Raw genomic sequence first — 21,868 nt, 5'->3', positions numbered from 1 at the left:
CTAAGAGCTAACGACCAAGGCAGTGATGAGAGCAATGCACATGTACTGCCCCTTTAAGAGAGAGACCGCCTTCACCTCCTTAGCAAATCTCAGATAGGAGACACCCTGAGAAACAGGACTGATCCAGGCTAACATCATGGGCTTTAATTTTAACACACCGGCCAGGTGCAGTGGCTCACGCCTGTAATCCCAACACTTTGGGAGGTCAAGACGAGTGGATCACCTGAAGTCAGGAGTTTGAGACCAGTCTGGCCAACATGGCAAAACCTGGTGTCTACTAAAAATACAAAAAAAAAAATTAGCCAGTTGTGGTGGTGGGCACCTGTAATCCCAGCTACTCAGGAGGCTGAGGCAAGAGAATCACTTGAACCCGGGAGGTAGAGGTTGCAGTGAGCCGAGATCATGCCACTGCACTCCAGTCTGGGCAACAAAGTGAGATTCCATCTCAAAAAATTAATTAATCATGCTGGGCACAGTGGCTCATGCCTGTAATTCCAGCCTGGGCAACAGAGCAACACTGTGTCTCAAAAACAAACAAAACAAAACAAAACAAGACAGTTGACCCATTCTGCCACTGGGAAAAAGTCATTTGTAAAAACAAGCCAGAGACAATTTCACCTGCCCAGGTATTCCCCCGAGACCATCTTCCTCCTTCCTTTATTGAACCAATGTTTACTCTTTTCAGGTTTCTGAACTTCTTTTTTATTATTTATTTTTATTATTTATTATTATTATTAGTTTTGAGACAGAGTCTCTCTCTGTCACCCAGGTAGGAGTAGAGTGGTGCGATCTCGGCTCACTACAACCTCTGCCTCCTGGGTTCCAGCAAGTCTCATGCCTCAGCCTCCTGAGTAGCTGGGACGATAGGCAGGCACCCTCACGCCCAGCTAATCTTTGGTATTTTTTGTAGAGAGAGAGTTTTGCTATGTTGGCCAGGCTAGTCTCAAACTCCTGACCTCAAGTGATCCACCCACCTCGGCCTCCCAAACTGCTGGGATTACAGGCGTGAGCCACCGCGCCCAGACAGATTTCTGTACTTCTGACCTACAGCTCTCTGATCCGGTTTCTGATGTAATCCTACTCTCATCTATTTCTATTTCGTTGACCTGTTGGAACTTCTTTCTCTGGTTTCATCTAACAGCGGTGATGATGACAATGACAATAATCATGACTGCCCTCTTTGCTAAAGAGCTGCTAGACACCTGAAAAGCAAGCACAGTTATCATCCCCATTTTACAGATGAGAGAGCTGAGCCTGGAAAGGTTAAGGAACTCATCCAAGATCACAAAGAGCTGGTGGGCGGATTCACACCTAAGTCCGTCTGCACTTTCAATCGCTCCATTCATTCATTGTACCGCACCTATTGGATGCTCTCAATTCTGGGAACCCACCCCCAGCTGCATTTCTGTGCAGATGCCTGCTCCCTGGTCACCGTGCTCCACCATGACAGCTCTCCCTCCTCCTTTCCCACATCAAGGAAGGGAAAAATTGTACATGATTATTGTGGAAAAAGCAAGGAAAGATAAGGTAGCTAGATGACAGATGCCATAACAGATGGCTGACATAGCTAACCATAACCCCTCCTCCCCACATATTCAGATTGCATTTTCATTCCTCTCAGCTCACTTTTTCCCCCACAACTGAGATGTTACTTCTTAAGAACCACTTAGCCGGGCACAGTGGCTCACGTCTGTAATCCCAGCACTTTGGGAGGCCGAGGCGGGCGGATCACGAGGTCAGGAGATCGAGACCATCCTGGCTAACACGGTGAAACTAAAAACCATCTCTACCAAAAATACAAAAAATTAGCTGGGCGAGGTGGCAGAAGCCTGTAGTACCAGCTATTCGGGAGGCTGAGGCAGGAGAATGGCTGAACCCGGGAGGCGGAGCTTGCAGTGAGCCGAGATCGCGCCACTGCACTCCAGCCTGGGTGACAGAGCGAGACTCCATCTCAAAAAAGAAAAGAGAAGAAAAGAAAAGAAAAGAAAAGAAAAGAAAAGAAAAGAGAAGAGAAGAAAATAGGAAAGGAGAGGAGAGGAGAGGAAACAGGAAAGGAGAGGACAGGAGAGGGGAGGGGAGGGGAAGGGAAGGGAGGGAGGGGACCCCTCCGTTGGATGGCCAGCTTGTGATCAGAGCTTTTTTGAATTCTGACTGGCTGAATATGTTGTGTCCAGTGGGCATGGGTACCTGTCCTTGAAACGTGTCCACTAAGCCCGGTTTGTCTCACTGCTAATGCAGTTAGGTCATTAACAAAAACTGCATATTTCACACTGTCCTGGAGCATATTGATGCCTTCGGACAACTATCTCTGACAAGGTTCAGTCCCATGGATTCTGCAGATGAAATGCTGCCCCAGGTGACATCTCTCTCCCCACCAAAATGTGCTGTGAAATCTAAAATAATTATTGGGGCTGTGGTATGGGGTTTGCAGCAAGTCTTACCTCACTACACTCTTCTCATTAAGGGTTCTTGGATGATTTAGTGAGGACTCATTTAGTTGTTTGTGTGGAAAAAATAGTTTAAGGATAAAAAGGCTCTTTTTTTCTGGGCCTATAATCCCAGCACTTTGGGAGACTGAGGCAGGAGGGTTGTTTGACGTCAGGAGTTGGAGACCAGCCTGAGCAACATAGTGAGAGTCTGTCTCTACAAAAAAATAAAAATAAACGTAAAATGTAGCCAAGCGTGGTGACATAGCTACTTGGGGGGCTGAGGCAGGAGGACTGTTTGAAGCCAGGGGTTCAAGACCAGCCTCCTCAATATAGCAATATAGCAAGACCCCATCTCTAAGTAAAAATTTTACAAATTAGCTCAGTGTGGTGATTCATGCCTATTGTCCCAGCTACTTGAAAGACTGAGGCAGGAGGATCATTTGAACCCAGGACTTTGAGGCTGCAGTGAGCTATGATCACATCATTGCATCATTGAGCTATGATCACATCATTGCATTTCAGCCTGGGCAACAGAGTGAGACCCCATCTCTTTAAAAAAAAAAAAAAAGCATTTTTTAAAACTTACATGATGGGGAGTCCAGAGGTGGTTAATGGCAATGGAAACAACTAATATTTACGAAGCAGTTACTGTGTGTCATATTCTAAGTATTCTAAGTACTTTCACTTCTCTAATTTTCAAAACTGCGCTGGTATTATGCTCATTTCATAAATGAGGAAACAGAGGCCAAGAGAGGTGAAGCTGCTTGCCCAAGGTCAGATAGGTGGGAAGTGGAGAGGTAGGATTTGAACCCAGACTGCCTGTCTCTGATACTACATCATCACACATTGTCTTTCTCTCCATTTCCTGGTTTTCTTTTCTCTGTGATGACTTAGTTTCAAAGAGGCCATCCCATATGATGGCAGAGATGCAGCCAGCAGCTCTACACCTCGTTCACAGTTAGCAATTGCAAAGGAGGCACAAGGAGTTAGGAAACCTCTTTCCTTTTCTTTTCTTTTCTTTCTTTTTTTTTTTTTGAGACAGAGTCTCACTCTATCACCCAGGCTGGAGTGCAGTGGTACGATCTTGGCTCATTGCAACCTCCATCTCCTGGGTTCAAGTGATTCTCCTGTCTCAGCCTCCCAAGTAGCTAGGATTACAAGCGTACACCAATGCACCCAGCTAATTTTTGTATTTTTTATAGAGATGGGGTTCCACCATGTTGGCCAGGCTGGTTTCAAACTCCCAGCCCCAAGCAATCCTCCTGCTTCAGCCTCCCAAAGTGCTGGGATTACAGACGTGAGCCACTGCACCTGGCCTCCTTTGCCTTTTTAAGGAAGAAATTCCATGGAGAGATGTGGTTGGATTGCCTTGGGGACACACTTTTCCTTAATGGATCCTGGTAGCCACAGAGGTGGAAAAATTCTGCGGAGGACTTTAACTGGCCAGGCATAACCCCTGGATAAAAGAGTAGGGAGGGAATGGGGTGGGTGTCTTAGCTACCTGAATTAGACCACAGGGACTGAGCATAGGAAAGACACGTTTCTTCAAACACAAGCGTGGCAAACCAAGATCCTAAGTCTCCTACACCTACCAAGAGGCTAAACACACCCTTTTGGCCTTAAGAGAAAGCCTTTTAATACAGTCGATTCTCACACTGCTGATAAAGACATACCCGAGACTGGGTAATTTATAAAGAAGGTGAATGGACTCACAGTTCCACATGGCTGGAGAGGTCTCACAATCATGGCAGAAGGCAAGAAGGAGCAAGTCACGTCTTCCATGGATGGCAGCAGGCAAAGACACAATGAGAGCCAAGTGAGAGGGGTTTCCCCTTATAAAACCATCAGATCTCATGAGACATATTCACTACCATGAGAACAGTATGGGGGGAAACTGCCCCCATGATTCAATTATCTCCCACTGGCTCCCTCCCACAGCATGTGGGAATTATAGGAGCTACAATTCAAGATGAGATTTGGGTGGGGACACAGCCAAACTGTATCAGCATTCCCAGTTTCCAACCCCCTTGATCTTTTCCAGGTGATTGTCCAGCGGACCCTGGCTGCCAAGAACCTGTCCCATGCCAAAGGAGGTGCTCTGATGGCTGCGTACCTGAAGGTGCTGCCCCTCTTCATAATGGTGTTCCCTGGGATGGTTAGCCGCATCCTCTTCCCAGGTGAGAACACAGCTAGGGGAAGAGGTCATCGGTATGTGAGTCTCAGACCATGTGAATTATTCTAAACATATTATTAGAAGCCTCAAGAGAATGTGACTACAGTCCTTTCTCTCTTTTTCTAAGACAGAGTCTCATTCTGTCACTCAGGTTGGAGTGCAGTGATGCAGTCATAGTTCACTGTAACCTTGAACTACTGGGCTCAAGCAATCCTCCCACCTCAGTCTCCTGTGTGGCTGGGGCTACAGGTATGCACCACGATGCCTGGCTAATTTTTTTTTTAAAAATAGAGATGTGGTCTTGCTATGTTGCCCAGGCTGATCTTGAACTCCTGGCCTCAAGCTATCCTCCTGCCTTGGCCTCTCAAAGTGCTGAGATTGCAGGTGTGAGCCAACACACCCAGTCCTTTTTTTTTTTTTTTTTAGCTTTTTTTTTTTTTAAAGATAGGGTCTCACTTTGTCACCCAGGCTGGACTACAGTGACATGATCATAGCTCACTGCAGCCTCAGACTCCTGGGCTGAAGGGATCCTTGGGAGCCTCAGCCTCCCAAGTAGCTGAGACTACAGGCATGCACTACCACACCTGGCTATTTTTTTAAGTTTTTGTAAAGACAGGGTCACACTATGTTACCCAGGCTGATCTCAAACTCCTGGCCTCGAGCGATCCTCCTGTCTTGACCTCCCTAAATTCTGGGATTACAGGCATGAGCCATGATGCCTGGCCATAGAGTCCTTTCCTAGTGATGAGACTGAGGCATCTCTATCTAGGCATCTAGTGACTCTATGCTGTTTCTCAACATTGGTTCAATGGGCAGGTCCTATAGGTATCCCAGGCCAAATTGAGTGGAGACTCAACTGGGATCTTGCCTCAACTATGTTTTGTTGAAACATAGGCCTAGTTGCAACTAGGCTAAGGTCTTGTGGTTCCAGAGCAGTTCTCTGAAGTCTCATGTGAAAGTTTCTCTCTTACTTTAGTATTTGAGCTTAGTCGTTGGGTTGGGTAACTTTGACCCAGTGAAATCCTTTTTGGGGTACTTTTTTTTTTTTTTTTTTGAGACAGAGTCTCACTCTGTTGCCAGGCTGGAGTGTAGTGGCATGATCTCGGCTCACTGCAACCTCTGCCTCTTGGGTTCAAGTGACTCTCAAGCCTCAGCCTCCCAAGTAGTTGGGACTACAGGCATGCACCACCATGCCCGGCTAACTTTTGTATTTTTAGTAGAGATGGGATTTCACCATGTTGGCCAGGATGGTCTCGATCTCTTGACCTCATGATCCTCCCACTTCGGCCTCCCAACAGGCGTGAGCCACTGTGCCCGGCCTGGGGTACTTTTCTTTTTTTTTAGATGGGTCTCACTCTGTCACTACTGGAGTGCAGTGGCATGATTACAGCTCACTGCAGTCTGGAGCTCCCAGGCTTAAGAAGTTCTCCCACCTCAGTCTCCTGAGTAGCTGGGACTACAGGCGCCCACCACCATGCCCAGCTAATTTTTATAATTTTTGTAGCTATGGGGGTCTCACTATGTTGCCCAGGCTGGTCTTGAACTCCTGGGCTCAAGCAATCCACCCACCTCAGCCTCCCAAAGTGCTGGGATTACGGTGTGAGGTATTGCGCCCAGCCTGGTGTACTTTTCTTAACAAATCTCATGGGATATCGAGGCCTCTAGAGTATTTGCCTTAGTTTTTTTCTTTTCTCTCTCTCTCTCTCTTTTTTTTTTTTTTTTTTTTTGTGATGGAGTCTCACTCTGTCGCCCAGGCTGGAGTGCAGTGGCGAGATCTCGGCTCACTGCAAGCTCCGCCTCCCCGGCCCACGCCATTCTCCTGCCTCAGCCTCCCAAGTAGCTGGGACCACAGGTGCCCGCCACCGCGCCCGGCTAATTTTTTGTATTTTTAGTAGAGACGGGGTTTCACTGTGTTAGCCAGGATGGTCTCGATCTCCTGACCTTGTGATCCGCCCGCCTCAGCCTCCCAAAGTGCTGGGATTACAAGCGTGAGCCACCGCGCCCGGCCCTTAGTTTTTTTCTTAATGTGGTAAGGGAATAGGTTTATACGACGGGGATAAATGATAGTGAGGAGGGGCAACGTCACCAGAAGACACTGTGGTGTCAGAAACTGGTGATCTATACAGAAGTTCACCAAGGATGTTATTAAAGGGGATAGAAAGCAGAAAGTTTCCTCCCCTGTGCCTTATCCTACATGTTACACAGAAGCTAAGAAAGGGTAGGATGAAGTGGTTTGTGGTTGGCTCAGAAGCTTAGTCAAAATAATTTAGGACCCTTAAGAAGTAGGAGAAAAGAGTTGGGGAAGGCAAATGGGGGCACTGTCCATGGTGCTAGACCTTGAACCCTTGTGTTCAAGGGTGGGATGAGGAACCCAAAAATAGTCCCTAGTCCTGCTTCCAGGAAAGGGCAAAAGGCTTAGGAAAACCCAGAGGGAGCTAAGAACTGGGATCTGGGTTTTGCGGTGACTTGGAAAATATACAGCTGTTCAGCAAGTCTTGACATAGAAACACAGAAACGGCTTCAGGCCAGGTGCAGTGGCTCACGCCTGTAATCCCAGCACTTTGGCAGGCTGAGGCAGGAGGATCTCTTGAGGCCAGGAGTTCAAGACCATCCTAGGTAACAATACCAGACCCCCTCCCTACCAAAAACAATTTTTTAAAATTAGCCAAGTGTGGTGGTGCCCACCTGTGGTTCCAGCTACTTGGGAAACTGAGGCAGGAGAATTGCTTGAGCCCAGGAGGTTGAGGCTGCAGTAAGCTATTATTACACCACTGCATTCTAGCCTGGACAACATAGCAAGACCCTATCTCCAAAAAAAAAAAAAAAAGAAAGAAAAGAAAAGAAAAGAATATGGCTTCAAGCAACCCACATTCATTGTGCACTTGCTAAGGGCCAGTCCCTATGAAAAGAGTTTCAGAGTGTAGTGTGGCTATGAATATGGATTCTGATCTGGAAGGCCCAGGCATGAATTTGCTCTGCCGCTTATGAGGTGTTTGACCTTGCATAAGGCATTTAATGTCTCTTTGCTTCTGTTTCCTCACTTGTATAATGGGGGTAATATTTTACAAGGCTTAAAGCAGTTCCTGGTATAGAGGTACACAGTAACCGCTATTCAAGTGTTTACTATTATTATTTTATACATGTATTACCTCATTTCTTCCTCAAAACAACTTTATATGGTAGGTACTATTATTCTTTTCATCTTACAGATGAGGAAATTGAAGCTTAGACAAATTAATTCATTTGGCCAGGTGTGATGGCTCACACCTATAATCCCAGAACTTTGGGAGGCCAAGGCAGGCAGATCGCTTGAGCTCAGCAGTTTGAGACCAGCCTGGGCAACATGATGAAACCCCGTATCTACAAAAAATACGAAAATTAGCCAGGCATGGTGGCATTTGCTTATAGTCCCAGCAACATGGGAGGTCGAGGCTGCAGTGAGCCATGATCACTGCACTCCAGCCTGGGTGACAAAGTGAGACCTTGTTTCAAAAAAAAAATCATTCATTCACTCATTTATTTATTCTTCCATGAATTCAACAAATATTTTGAGGCCAATTATCTTCCAAGTGTTATTCTAGAAGACTCTGGGGGCCCATAAGTGAACGAGACTACAGGATCCTTACTGTAGAGGGTCTTACATCCTAGTGGTGGAGGACAAAGACAGAAATAAGTAAATAAATAAGACCAGGTGCAGTGGCTCACACCTGTAATCCCAGCTCTTTGGGAGGCCAAGGCAGGAAGATTGCTTGAGCCCAGGAGTTTGAGACCAGCCTGGGTAACATGGCAAGACCCCATCTCTAGAAAAAAAAATACACACACACAGTAGTCCCAGCTACTCAGGAGGCTGAAGTGGGAGAATCACTTGAGCCTGGGAGGTTGAGGCTGCAGTGAGCTGTGTTCGAGCCACTGCATTCCAGACTGGGTGACAAAGTGAGACTGTGTTTCAAAAAAGAGTAAAAAAATAAATAATTTTTGACTGTGCTAAATTCCAGGAGGAGGATGCACAAGGAGATATCAAAAAGAATGTCAGACCAGAGCTACTTCTGACAGGGTTTCCCGGGAAGTCCTTTCTGAGGAGGCAACAGTTGACCCATGCAGTGATTTGAAAGTACACCATAGAGCCAATCAGATTAATAATGGATTGGATGTAAGGGTTAAGGGGGAAAAAAAGGAATGCAGGGTCACTCCTAAGCTAAATGCCTTTCTGGGAGTTACTGAGCTAGTGCCAGATGAGCCCAGATTTGAACCCAGATGTAGCTGACTCCAAAACTTGACTCTTACTCTTGCAAATTATGTCTGAAGACCTGGATTGATATATGGAAGATCAATAACAAGACCTTGACCATCTGTCTTAACAGCCATCAGCCAATCAATTTTTTAATTTTTTTTTTGAGACAGAGTTTTGCTCATGTTGCCCAGGCTAGAGTGCAATGGCGCGATCTCCACTCACTCACTGCAACCTCCGCCTCCCGGGTTCAAGCGATTCTCCTGCCTCAGCCTCCTGAGTAGCTGGGATTACAGGCATGCGCCACATCCCCAGTTAATTTCATATTTTTAGTAGAGATGGGGTTTCTCCATGTTGATCAGGCTGGTCTCAAACTCTTGACCTCAGGTGATCCACCCACCTCCGCCTCCCAAAGTGTTGGAATTACAGGCATGAGCCACCGCATCCAGCCAACAGTCATTATTAAATAAGACACAACACCATGTTCCATGAACCTACGACTTTTAATGTAGGAGATGAGTCTCGTACTCATGGAAAAATAACATAAACTATAAATTGAAATACTCTATCATATGGTACAAGTGAGAGGTGCAAAATAAATTTTAGAGAGTAAGGTGAGTTAGAGGAGTGAGGTGGGCATTGTGTATTTGAAGTCCCTCTCCCTTCTCTGGAGGCCCAGACCAGTGCTTTTCAAAGTGTGGTCCCCAGTTCAGCGGTGGCTCCTGGGAACTTGTTAGAAGCACCAACTTTCAGTCCTCATTCAAAACCTTCTGAATCAGAATCCCTGGAGGAACATCTGTTTTTTTTTTTTTTTTTCTCTTACTATTTTTAACTTTTAATGTTTTTAACTAATTATTTTAATATAAATTGTACATACAAGGTACAGTGTGATATTTTGATACATTATACAATGTGTAATGACCACATCAGTGTAATTAGCTTATCTATCACCTCAAATATTTATCATTTCTTCGTGTTGGGGGCAATCAAAATCTACTCTCAACTATTTGAAAATGTACAATAAATTGTTGTGAATTATAGTCACCCTATAGTGCTATAGAACACTAAACACTATTCCTCTTTTCTAGCTGTGCTTTTCTATCTATTAACCAACCTTTGGCTACCCTCCTCCCCACTACCCTTCCCAGCCTCTAGAAACCACTATCCTACTGTCTACTTCCATGAGCTCAACTTTTTAAGCTTCCACATATGAGTGAGAGTATGCAGTATTTATCTTTCTGTGCCTGGCTTATTTCACTTAACATAATATTCTCCAAGTTCATCCATGTTGCCATGAATGAACATGAAAAAGAATTTCATTCTTTTTTATGGCTAAATAGTAGTCCACTGTATATATGTACCACATTTTCTTTACCCATTCATCTGTTGACAGACACTTAGGTTGATTCCATATGTTGGTTATTGTGAATAGCATTGCAATAAATGGGGGGCAGGTATCCATTTGCTATACTGATTCCAATTGCTTTGGATATGTATTAGTCCATTTTCCCACTGCTATAAAGATATTACCTGAGACTGGGTAATTCATAAAGGAAAGAGGTTTAATTGATTCACAGTTGCACCTGGTTGGAGAAGCCTCAGGAAACATACAGTCATGGTGGAAGGCAAAGGGGAAGCAAGGACCTTCTTCACATGGCGGCAGGAGAGAGAAGTCCAAGCTCAGAAAATGACAGATGTTTATAAAACCATCAGATCTATGAGAACTCACTCACTATCATGAGTACACATGGGGGAACTGCCCCCATGATCCAATCACCTCCCTCCCTCGACATGTGAGGATTACAGTTCCCTCCCTTGACATGTGGAGATCACAATTCGAGATGAGATTTGGGTGGGGACACAGAGCCAAACTATATCAGGATATATGCCCAGTAGCAAAACTGCTGGATCGTATGGTAGTTCTTAGTTTTTTGAGGAACCTCCATACAGTTTTCCATACTAGCTGTAGTAATTTACATCTCCACCAACAACGTGTAAGAGTTCCCCCTCTTCTTCACATCTTCACCAGCATGTATTATGTTTTGTCTTTTTGATGATCCCCGTTCTAACTAGGGTGAGATGATATCTCATGAGGTTTTGATTTGCATTTCCTTGATGATTAGTGATGTTAACCACTTTTTCATATGTCTGTGCCAGCCACCTGTTTTTTAACAAGTCCACTAGAAGGCTGAGAACCCCAGGTCTAAAGTGCCAGTTTCAGGACAAAGCACTTGGCCTCCCTATTTGCACTTCTGTCTCCACCACGACTCCAGCAGCTCCCTCCTAAACCTTCAACTGAGTCCACAGCTGCATAAAAGTATTTTCTGATCCTGAGTTCTTGTGAGCCTGGAAAAAAAAACCCTCTTCTGCTAAACCCATCTGAGAAATGGCACATATTTTTATTTTTTATTTTTTCATTAAACTTTAAGTTCTGGGATATGCGTGCAGAACGTGCAGGTTTGTTGCACAGGTACACATGTGCCACGGTGGTTTGCTGCACCCGTCAACCTGTCATCTAGGTTTTAAGCTCCACATGCATTAGGTATTTGTCCTAATGCTCTCCCTCCCCTTCCTCCCGAACCCCAGACAGACCCCAGAGTGTGATATTCCCCTCCCTGTGTCCATGTGTTCTCATTGTTTAACTCCCGCTTATGAGTGAGAACATGTGGTGTTTGGTTTTCTGTTCCCGTGTTAGTTTGCTGGGAATGATGGTTTCCAGCTTCATCCATGAGAAATGGCACATATTTTTAAAGAAACTATATGGAAATTAAGAGAGAAGCAAAACAACCCTCAAAACACAATCCCAGCACTTTAAAGCCAAGGCGGGAGGAAAGCTTGAGGCCAGGAGGTCGAGGCCAGCCTGGGCCACATGATGAAACCCCGTCTCTACTAAAAATACAAAACAAAAAAAAAAAACCTGGGTGTGGTGGCACGCCTGTAATACCAGCTACAGGCTGGGAGGCTGAGGCAGGAGAATCGCTTGAACCCACAGGTGGAAGATGCAGTGAGCCGAGACTGTGCGACTGCACTCCAGTCTGGGTAACATTGAGATTCCGTCTCAAGAAAAAATAAAAATAAAAAATTAATTAATTTTAAAAAAGAAAGAGAAATCAGCTGGGTGTGATGGTGCCTGCCTGTAATTCCAGCTACTCGGGAGGCTGGAGCCTGGGAGGCTGGGGTTGCAGTGAGCCAAGATCGCACCACTGAACTCCAGCCTGGGTGACAGAGCAAGACGCTGTCTCAAAAACACACGCACACACCCACACACACACACACCCACACACACACACACACACACACACACACACAGAGTTTAGAAATGCGGTATTTACAAAGCCAATCTTCTCTACCTGAGCTTTGAAATAAACTAAGGGTTTGCCTCCTGGCCATACTACTTACTAGCAATATAATCTGGAGAAACTAACCTCTGGGCCTCAGTTTATCTGTCTTTGAAATAGGAGTCATAACAGTATCTTCCCCATAGAGTTGTAAAAATTAAATGAGGTATATGTACAAAGCTTGCTGAAGCTCCTGAGTCATAGTAAACCTTCAGTTAATGTTGGGTTTGTGGAAGAAGAAGGTTTTGTGCTATGTTTGGATTTAACTGGGCTAGAGGCATCTTATTTCAGGCATCAGAGGGTGTGAAGCATTCTGACAAGAGAATCTACTCCATATAGGAAATGATTCACTAGCCCAGGACAGGTGAGCAGCTGTTACTGAACACTGAGTTAATGACCATGGGCCGATCACTTGAGGTCAGGAGTTCGAGACCAGCCTGGCCAACATAGCAAAAACCCATCTCTACTGAAAATACAAAAATTAGCCGGGCGTGGTGGTGGGTGCCTGTAATCCCAGCTTCTCAGGAGGCTGAGGCAGGAGAATCACTTGAACCTGGCAAGCGGAGGTTGCAGTGAGCTGAGATCGTGCCACTGCACTTCAGCCTGGGCGACACAGCAAGAGGCTCCGTCTCAAAAAAAAAAAAAAAAAAAAAAAGACATTATTGTAAGACTGGCCACTAGCCACTAGGTGTCCCAGCTTCATCTGGGTTATGATAACAATAGCTGAAGTTTTTCCAGCACTTCCTATAAAGTCATGTTATTATCCTAGTTTTACAAACAGGGCAACTCGTCTCAGAAAGCGTAAGTAACAAGGTCACAGCTTATAAAGTCTAGACTCTCTTTTATCTCATTGAGCTATAAACTTCCACATGATAAGCCTGTGTCCGGCCCCATGTTGCCTGGGCCTGGGGCTCTGCGGGCCTGACTGCTCACCTCTGGGCCTGTGTTTCCTCCGTAGATCAAGTGGCTTGTGCAGATCCCGAGATCTGCCGGAAGATCTGCAGCAACCCCTCGGGCTGTTCTGACATCGCGTATCCCAAACTCGTGCTGGAACTCCTGCCCACAGGTAAAGTCCCTTCACCCCTGCATCAAGTCCCCTGGAGCACCCAGAAAGGAGATCACTGGATGGGCTCTGATCCAAGGCAGGGCCAAGAAGGGAGGGCTGGAGGGAGGAACAGGCTCTAGGCTCCCCATGAAAGGCTGAGTCCTGCAGGAAGCTCTGCCCCGCCGTCCTCCCTGAGGTTCTGCCTCCTCCAGTTGAGCCCACTGGGATCGGCTGCTTTGGCAGAAAAGGGCCGAGGCCCATGACCTCCCTTCCGCCCCCAGGGCTCCGTGGGCTGATGATGGCTGTGATGGTGGCGGCTCTCATGTCCTCCCTCACCTCCATCTTTAACAGTGCCAGCACCATCTTCACCATGGACCTCTGGAATCACCTCCGGCCTCGGGCATCTGAGAAGGAGCTCATGATTGTAGGCAGGTAAGTCCCTACTGGGTGGGGCTGGGGCAGGGGGAAGAGAGAGCTGAGCCCACCCAGAGGCAAAGTCCAGGTCCAGCCGGCAACTTAGCCAGGCTGAAGAGCGTTAGGACTCCACGTGCAACACATTGGTTCATTCAGGAGATGCTCAACGAGCACCTACTCTGTACCAGGCACAGGGCATGTAACCATGAAAGGGCTCAGTTCTTGCCTTTATGGAGCTAGGGAAGGAAGAGAATAAGCAAATAATTATAACCCAGCTGGGCGAGGTGGCTCACACCTGTAATCACAGCACTTTGGGAGGCCAGGCCGGTGGATCACTTGAGGTCAGGTGTTCAAGACCAGGCTGGCCAACATGGTGAAACCCCGTCTCTACTAAAAATACACAAATTAGCTGTGGTGGCAGGTGCCTGTAATCTCAGCTACTCAGGAGGCTGAGGCAGGACAATCATTTGAACCCAGGAGGCGGAGGTTGCAGTGAGCCAAGATGGCACACTGCACTCTAGCCTGGGTGACAGAGTGAGACTCTGTCTCAAAATAATAAAATAAAATAAGCTGGGAGTGTTGGCATGTGTCTGTAATCCCAGTTTCTTGGGAGGCTGAGGCAGGAGGATCACTTGAGCCCAGGAGTTGGAGGCTGCAGTGAGCTATGCTCTCACCACTGCACCCCAGCCTTGGCAACAGAACAAGACCCTATTAAAAAAGAGAGAGAGAAAGAGGAGTAAATGTTCAGGGAAGATGATGCTAATTTGTGCCTCTCGCCGCTGGCACCAGGGTGTTTGTGCTGCTGCTGGTCCTGGTCTCCATCCTATGGATCCCTGTGGTCCAGGCCAGCCAGGGTGGCCAGCTCTTCATCTACATCCAGTCCATCAGCTCCTACCTGCAGCCGCCCGTGGCGGTGGTCTTCATCATGGGATGTTTCTGGAAGAGGACCAATGAAAAGGTAGCTCTGGACTGCTCCCACTAGGCCAGAACCAAGTGCTGCCCCTTGAGGACTGGGATAGGATGGGAGGGGAGGGCACTGGAGGGAGATACAGGCTGGACTTGGGTGTTGAGAGGGAGGGTGAGTTTCATGGTGGAAGATACAGAGAGGGTGTTTATCTGACCTTTGCAAAAAAGCAATGAGAGGGCTGCTGCGATGGCTCACACCTGTAATCCCAGCACTTTGGGAGGCTGAGGTGGGTGGATCACTTGAGGTTGAGAGTTCGAGACCAGCCTGGCCAACATGGCAAAACCCCACCACTACACAAAATACAAAAATGAGCCTGGTGTGGTGGTGGGTGCCTGTAATCCTAGCTACTCAGATGCTGAGGCAGGAGAATCACTGGAACCTGGGAGGCAGAGGTTGCAGTGAGCTGAGACTGCACCACTGCACTCCAGCCCGGGTGAAAGAGTGAGACTCTGTCTCTAAAAAAAAAAAAAAAAAAAAAAAAAAAAAAAAAAAAAAAGCAGTGAGAGGTTCTCATCAAAAGTATCTTGATGCATTTTTTGTTATTGAACAGGGAAGCTAAATTAAGAGGGTGTTAGTAATCTATTAGTAGTCGATTCATTATAAAAAGATAAATGGTTCAGTATTGCAGAACCCTTCCAAATTGCTGACCCATGCGTGCAGTGACCACCACAAGAAAGACAAGCCCTGGAGATGGCTTCTTGAGGTTCCTGGAGGCCAGAGGCCTTGGCGTCTCTAAGACGATCTTGCTCTGATGTTGCAGGGTGCCTTCTGGGGCCTGATCTCGGGCCTGCTCCTGGGCTTGATCAGGCTGGTCCTGGACTTTATTTACGTGCAGCCTCAGTGCGACCAGCCAGATGAGCGCCCGGTCCTGGTGAAGAGCATCCACTACCTCTACTTCTCCATGATCCTGTCCACGGTCACCCTCATCACTGTCTCCACCGTGAGCTGGTTCACAGAGCCGCCCTCCAAGGAGATGGTACGTTTGGGCTGATGGCTAGATCTGTTGAGACTTTTTGTTGGAAGTGACAGAAAACTGACCCACACTGACTTAAGTGAAGGAGACTGATTGTCCAAAAAGCTGAAAAGTCCAGGGTTGGGATTCAGGGGCAGGATTATTCAGGACTTTGAAAAGGTCATCAGAATCCATCTGCACTTCTGCTTTGATTCTTACGTCCCATATGGAGCCCAGTACCTTCTAGAGAGATACCCTCTTTTACTGTCATTAAGTAAACATAAGGCTGGGGTGCGGCGGCTCATTCCTGTAATCCCAGCACTTCAGGAAGCTGAGGTGGGAGGATCCCTTGAGGCCAGGAGTTCGAGACCAGCCTGGGCAACATAGTGAGAACCCATCTCTTTAAAAAATGAAAAAATTAGCAGGGCGTGATAGCTCACGCCTGTAATCTCAGTTACTAGGGAGGCTGAGAGGGGAGGATTGCCAGAGCCCAGGAGTTGGACGATGCAGTGAGCTATGACCATGCCACTGTACTCCAGCCTGGGTGACAGAGCAAAACCCTGTCTCACAAAAAAAAAAAAAAAAAAAAGGTAAAAATAAGCATAAGTATTTCTGTCCCAGAATTTCTAGAGAAGTTCTAGATTCCCACTGATGAAGTCAGCTCAGGACACATGCTCATCCGCGAACCCAGAAGCAGTCCAAAGCGGTGAAGGCCATCCTGTGGCTCTGCGGAATTCAATCCCTGTGGCCGGAGAAATGGATGAGCTGAAATGACCAATTCTGGGGTCCCGCAATACTCTAGGGTGAAGGTTAAGCTCTGGGGATTAGAATGAGGGATAATCACATCCCAGCAACATGAGGATGGGGTTTATCGGAGAAAGACGTGGGAATGAGCGGGGAAATTGTGCGCTGATGCTGAAGAGCGCAGGGACGTGACGCTTGTTGGAGGATGGGGTGGGAGGGTGGGGCTGGGAGCAGATGCAGACACAAAGGCTGAGTGTGGGGTTGGGTGGGGAGTGTGAGAAAAGGATGGAAAACCCCGGCCCCACCTCCACCACAAATCTCATCATTCACATCATTCGTTCCTGCTCCTTAGGTCAGCCACCTGACCTGGTTTACTCGTCATGACTCCGTGGTCCAGAAGGAACCAGCGCCACCAGCAGCTCCCTTGTCTCTTGCCCTCTCTCAGAACGGGATGCCAGAGGCCAGCAGCAGCAGCAGCAGAGTCCAGTTCGAGATGGTCCAAGAAAACATGTCTAAAACCCACAGCTGTGAGTAGCCTTTCTCCTCAGTTACAGCAAGAAGCATTACGTGTTAAGGGGATTTTTTTTTTTTTTTTTTCCTATCAAATTACAAGCCAGGAAAGTGGGCAGACTTGGAGTTTTAGCATCCTCTGGCTCCACTGTCTGATCTGTCCCCACGCTCTGGCCATGGGAAAGGAGTTTTTAGTAACTTTCAACAGAAGCTTCCTACGGGTACTAAGAGTAAACAAACACTTGTTGAGTGCCTATGAAGACACGGTTCATTTCATCCTCATGCTCCACACATGCGCAGGCAGGAACACGACGCGCCTTCTCTCAGTGCTTCTAAACTGGCGGCTTGCAGGCATATTTTGGCTTGGCCCACCTACAGTTTCAATAAAATGTAAGTTAACGTTTAAAAATGGAGAGATTTCGGCTGGGCGCCGTGGCTCAAGCCTGTAATCCCAGCACTTTGGGAGGCCGAGACGGGCGGATCACAAGGTCAGGAGATCGAGACCATCCTGGCTAACATGGTGAAACCCTGTCTCTACTAAAAATACAAAAAACTAGCCGGGCGAGGTGGCGGGCGCCTGTAGTCCCAGCTACTCGGGAGGCTGAGGCAGGAGAATGGCGTAAAAACCCGGGAGGCGGAGCTTGCAGTGAGCTGAGATCCGGCCACTGCACTCCAGCCTGGGCGACAGAGCGAGCCTCCGTCTCAAAAAAAAAAAAAAAAAAAAAAAAAAAAATGGAGAGATTTCGGCTGGGCGCCGTGGCTCAAGCCTGTAATCCCAGCACTTTGGCAGGCCAAGGCGGGTGGATCATTTGAAGTCAGGAGTTCGAGACCAGCCTGGCCAACACGGTGAAACCCCACCTCTACTAAAAATACAAAAATTAGCTGGGCACGGTAGCGCATGCCTATAGTTCCAGCTACATGGCAGGCTGAGGCAGGAGAATCACTTGAACCTGGGAGGTGGACGTTGCAGTGAGCCGAGATCGCGCCACTGCACTCCAGCCTGGGTGACAGAGTGAGACTCTAAAAAAAAAAAAAAAAAAAAAAAAAATTGGGAGATTTCAGCCAGGCCTGGTGGTTCATGCCTGTAATCCCAGCACTTGAACACACCTGGTGAGTGTCCCCGTCTCGCCTCTCTGGGAGACACAGACCACCTCTACGGCCTTCCTTTGCTGGGTTCTTTCTAGGTGACATGACCCCAAAGCAGTCCAAAGTGGTGAAGGCCATCCTGTGGCTCTGCGGAATACAGGACAAGGGCAAGGAAGAGCTCCCGACCAGAGCAGAACCCATCATAGTTTCCCTGGACGAAAACCCCTTGGTGAAGACCCTCCTTGACGTCAACCTTATTTTCTGCGTGACCTGCGCCATCTTTATCTGGGGCTACTTTGCTTAGTGTGGGGTGAACCCGGGGGTTCAAAGGCTGTTTCTCTTCAATGCTCCATTTTTTTAATGAAAGAAAAAATAATAAAGCTTTTGTTTGTTTACCACAAGGCTTCCAAGTGTTTATAGACCATTTTCAACATGACTTTCTTTTCTTTTTTTTTTTTTGAGACAGTGTCTCGCTCTGTCACCCAGGCTAGAGTGCAGTGGCATGGTCATAGTTCACTGCAACCTCAAACTCCTGGGCTCAAGTGATCCTCCCTCCTCAGCCTCCCAAGTTTCTAGGACTACAGGTACACACCACCATGCCTACCTAATTTTTTCTTTTTTTAAAGAGATGTGGTCTATGTTGCCCAGGCTGGTCCTGAACTCCTGGCCTCAAGTGATCCCCCCACCTCAGCCTCCCAAAGTACTAGGATTATTGGCATGAGCCACCACGCCCAGCCTCTTTTCTTCTTGAAAATAATGAAGGTTAGAAGATGGAAAGAGGAGAGACATGTAAAAGCTTCCTTTCGCAAAAGACAGTTATTCATTCTTCTTATCCACTGTGTAACATCAATACCCAAATTCAAAGGGATAAAGAAGCAAAGGGACTCACAGGACCTTTTGGCATTCGAACTTGCCCAGCTCATCTTCACAGTGCGAAGAATGGGACCTGCATTCTATCTCTTGCCTTCCACTATGGCTGGCTTTGGGTGAAGGTCCCCAAGAGTTTTCTCACTGTGATACTTCCTCCTAGATATTTCTTGGAAATAGATCCGAGTTGGTACTCTGAAATCTTGTGCTATAAGAAAATCAGGGAATTGTGTGCACTTCTCAAGTTCTGGCTTAGACTGCTTTGTTTCTGAGACAGGGTCTCACTCTGTCACCCAGGCTGGACTGTAGTGGCGCCCTGACGGCTCACTGCAGTCTTGACTTCCTGGGCTCATATGATCCTCCTATCTCAGCCTCCTGAGTAGTTGGGACTATAGCCATGCACCACCATGTCTGGCTAATTTTTAAAATTTATTTGCAGAGACATAGGGGGCTGCTCTCTCCTATGTTGCCTGAGCTGGTCTCAAAACTCCTGGGCTCAAGCAATCCTCTTGCCTTGGCCTCCCAAAGTGCTGGGATTACAGGCATGAGCCACGCACCCAACCTTAGACTGTTTCTTTGCTTACTTCCCCAGGATGATGCTTCCCTAAAAAGCAGCAGCCAGGTGGATGGGCATCTCAATGAACTTCCCCACCAAAGGCCAGTAAGGCTTTCACCTGCAGGGCAGTGGCCTCCTGTTCTGGGTGGAGCCAGCCTCCTCAGCTTTCCCGCGTTGGGCCCGATAGAGTCTGATGGAATGACCCATTAGGGCTGCATTTGCCACGTGCAGAGCTAAGAGCAGGCAGGGCCAACCCAGTGAGCCCTGAGACCATCTCTGGAGTAGCCCAGGGCCATGAACCATCCAGGCCTGGGATAAGGTCGGGTGGTGGGATGGATTAGAGCCTCTTCCTGGCCTGACAGAGCTGGAAAGCAGAGGAGTCTCTCGGGGGACCCCAATTTCCAGGCCAGAGGAAAATAAACAGGACCCCCCGGGGCTGAGGGGCTGCTTACCCACTTAATCCTCCAGTGATGTCTTTCTGGTTCCTACTTGATGCCAACAGCTGGGACTGGCCTGGTGCACAGGCAAATGTATTGGCCCAGTCCCCACTCTGCTCAGAAGGCCCAGCTCTCTACACGAATCCAAGCAGCAGCGGTGGGCTGGACAAAGGGCACCCCCAGCCGTCCTGGGAAAGGGTATGGGTGGGGAACTGGCTGTTAACATGGCTCTAGGCAGGAGCTTGGGATGGTTCTGGAGCAAGTGGGCTCAAGGAGCAGTCTTCAGCGAGGAGGCTGAGCTTCTGCCTCCAAGGCCCAAAGGAGGGGAGTGGGCGGCATGGGGGGCTTCCACTACAGTCCTGAGCTCCCCGTCCAAGCCTGCCCCTCACACCGAGACCTCTGTTGCCTCTGGCTGGGGTCAACAGTATGTTTCAGCAGGAACACATTGAGCTGTCACTATGATCGCTCGGGCCACCCCCATCTCTGCCTGGCCTCCTGACTGGCCTTCACACATCCAGTCTTCCCCATTCTCCAGCCACTGGCAGGGTAGGCAACTCGGATCAAGCCAATCCTCTGCTTGGAATCCTTCAGTGACCTTCCCACACTCAGGATGAAGTCTGCAATCCTTTGCATTCCTTTTTTGTTTATTTTGTTTTTGGAAAGGGTCTCTCTTTGTTGCCCAGGCTGGAATGCAGGATGCGACCATGGCTCAACGCAGCCTCGAACTCCTAGGCTCAGGGGATCCTCCCACCTCAGTCTCCTGGGTAGCTGGGACTACAGGTACACACCACCATGCCTGGCAATTTTGTTGTTGTTGTACTTTGTGGAGAGGGCATTTTGCCATATTGCCCAGGCTGGTCTCCAACTCCTGGGCTAATGTGATCCACCTGCCTTGGCCTCCCAAAGTGCTGGGATTACAGGTGTGAGCCCCCAAATATGGCCTTTTTTTTCTTTTTTCTGTTTACAGACAGGGTCTTGCACTTTGTCACCCAGGCTGGAGTGCATTGGTAGGATCATGGCTCACTGGAGCTTTCAACTCCTGCCTCAGCCTCTTGAGTAGCTGGAACTACAGGCATTTGGCCACCATACCTGGCTAATTTTAATTTTTTTTTTTTTTGTAGATGGTGTCTTACTATGTTGCCCTGGCTGGTCTCAAACTCCTGGCTTCAAGCAATCTGCCCACCTCAATGTCTCAAAGTGCTGGGATTAAGGCGTGAGCCACTGTGCCCAGCCAGCTGAGAGATTTTAAATGTTCTCACCACAAAAAATAAATAATGGAGGTGATGGATATGTTAATTAGCTTGATTTAACCATTCTGCAATGTATACATATACAAAAACATGTCGTATACCATAACTTTTATCAATTTAAAAAAACAGTGCAGTGCAAATACAATTTACAGATGTGCATAGAAACTGAATTCAGGCCAGGTGCAGTGGCTCACGTCTGTAATCCCAGCACTTCAGGAGGCCAAGGTGAATAGATCACCTGAGGTCAGGAGTTCAAGACCAGCCTGGCCAACATATCAAAACCTCATCTCCACTAAAAATACAAAAATTAGCTGGGCATGGTGGTGGGTGCCTGTAGTCCCAGCTACTTGGGAGGCTGAGGCAGGAGAATGGCTTAAACTTGGGAGGCGGGAGTAGCAGTGAGCCGAGATCATGCCACTGCACTCCAGCCTGGGCAACAGATCAAGATTCCATCTTAAACAAATAGAATGACAATTAAAAACCCCAAATTTAAATACAAGTAGAAAGAGTGAAAATAGAACCCTGATGTTTTTTGTTAGGTTTGGGGGAGGTTCTTCCTTGTATCAAATATCGCCCTCCCCACATGTCATTTGTGATGATGTTTCATGTGTGAAGCACAGACCCTAAGGTGACCCTCAATAATCCCTACTTCCTGGGAAGTGGATCCTTCCCCAGTCCAGCCTCAAGATAAGACCCCAGCCCTGGCTGCTGCCTTGACCGCAGCGGATGAAAACCCTGGACAGAGGACCCAGAGAAGCTGTGCCTGGAGTCCTGACCCACAGGGACTATGAGAAAATGAACGTGTTGTTGTAAGCTGCTAAGTATGTGGCCATCTGTCATGCTGCACTGGATAACTGACACGAGGGGCACGG

The 21,868-nt window shown here is 47.7% G+C and overlaps 1 protein-coding gene across 7 annotated transcripts in view; it reads left to right on the top strand.

The window, feature by feature from the left end:
* The window catches only part of SLC5A11 (solute carrier family 5 member 11), a 75,088-nt gene that overhangs the window by 50,906 nt on the left and 2,314 nt on the right, over positions 1-21,868 (top strand). For 5 of the 7 annotated variants that reach the window (XM_031658371.1, XM_003916688.5, XM_031658369.1 and 2 more), the window contains 7 exons: positions 4,471-4,606; positions 13,127-13,234; positions 13,495-13,645; positions 14,417-14,585; positions 15,355-15,570; positions 16,643-16,817; positions 17,985-18,284. In XM_031658371.1, the coding sequence (XP_031514231.1) occupies positions 4,471-4,606; positions 13,127-13,234; positions 13,495-13,645; positions 14,417-14,585; positions 15,355-15,570; positions 16,643-16,817; positions 17,985-18,190 (1,161 nt within the window). In that variant the 3' untranslated portion in view covers positions 18,191-18,284. Of the gene's footprint in view, positions 1-4,470; positions 4,607-13,126; positions 13,235-13,494; positions 13,646-14,416; positions 14,586-15,354; positions 15,571-16,642; positions 16,818-17,984; positions 18,285-21,868 lie in introns of those variants that run through there. The other 2 variants (XM_031658372.1, XM_031658373.1) reach the window with 2 other exon arrangements.

The sequence above is a fragment of the Papio anubis genome, chromosome 18 (assembly GCF_008728515.1).
Source record: "Papio anubis isolate 15944 chromosome 18, Panubis1.0, whole genome shotgun sequence".
Taxonomy (NCBI): domain Eukaryota; kingdom Metazoa; phylum Chordata; class Mammalia; order Primates; family Cercopithecidae; genus Papio; species Papio anubis.
Note: the sequence above shows the minus strand (reverse complement) of the source record. Positions and strands in the feature narration are given on the sequence as shown.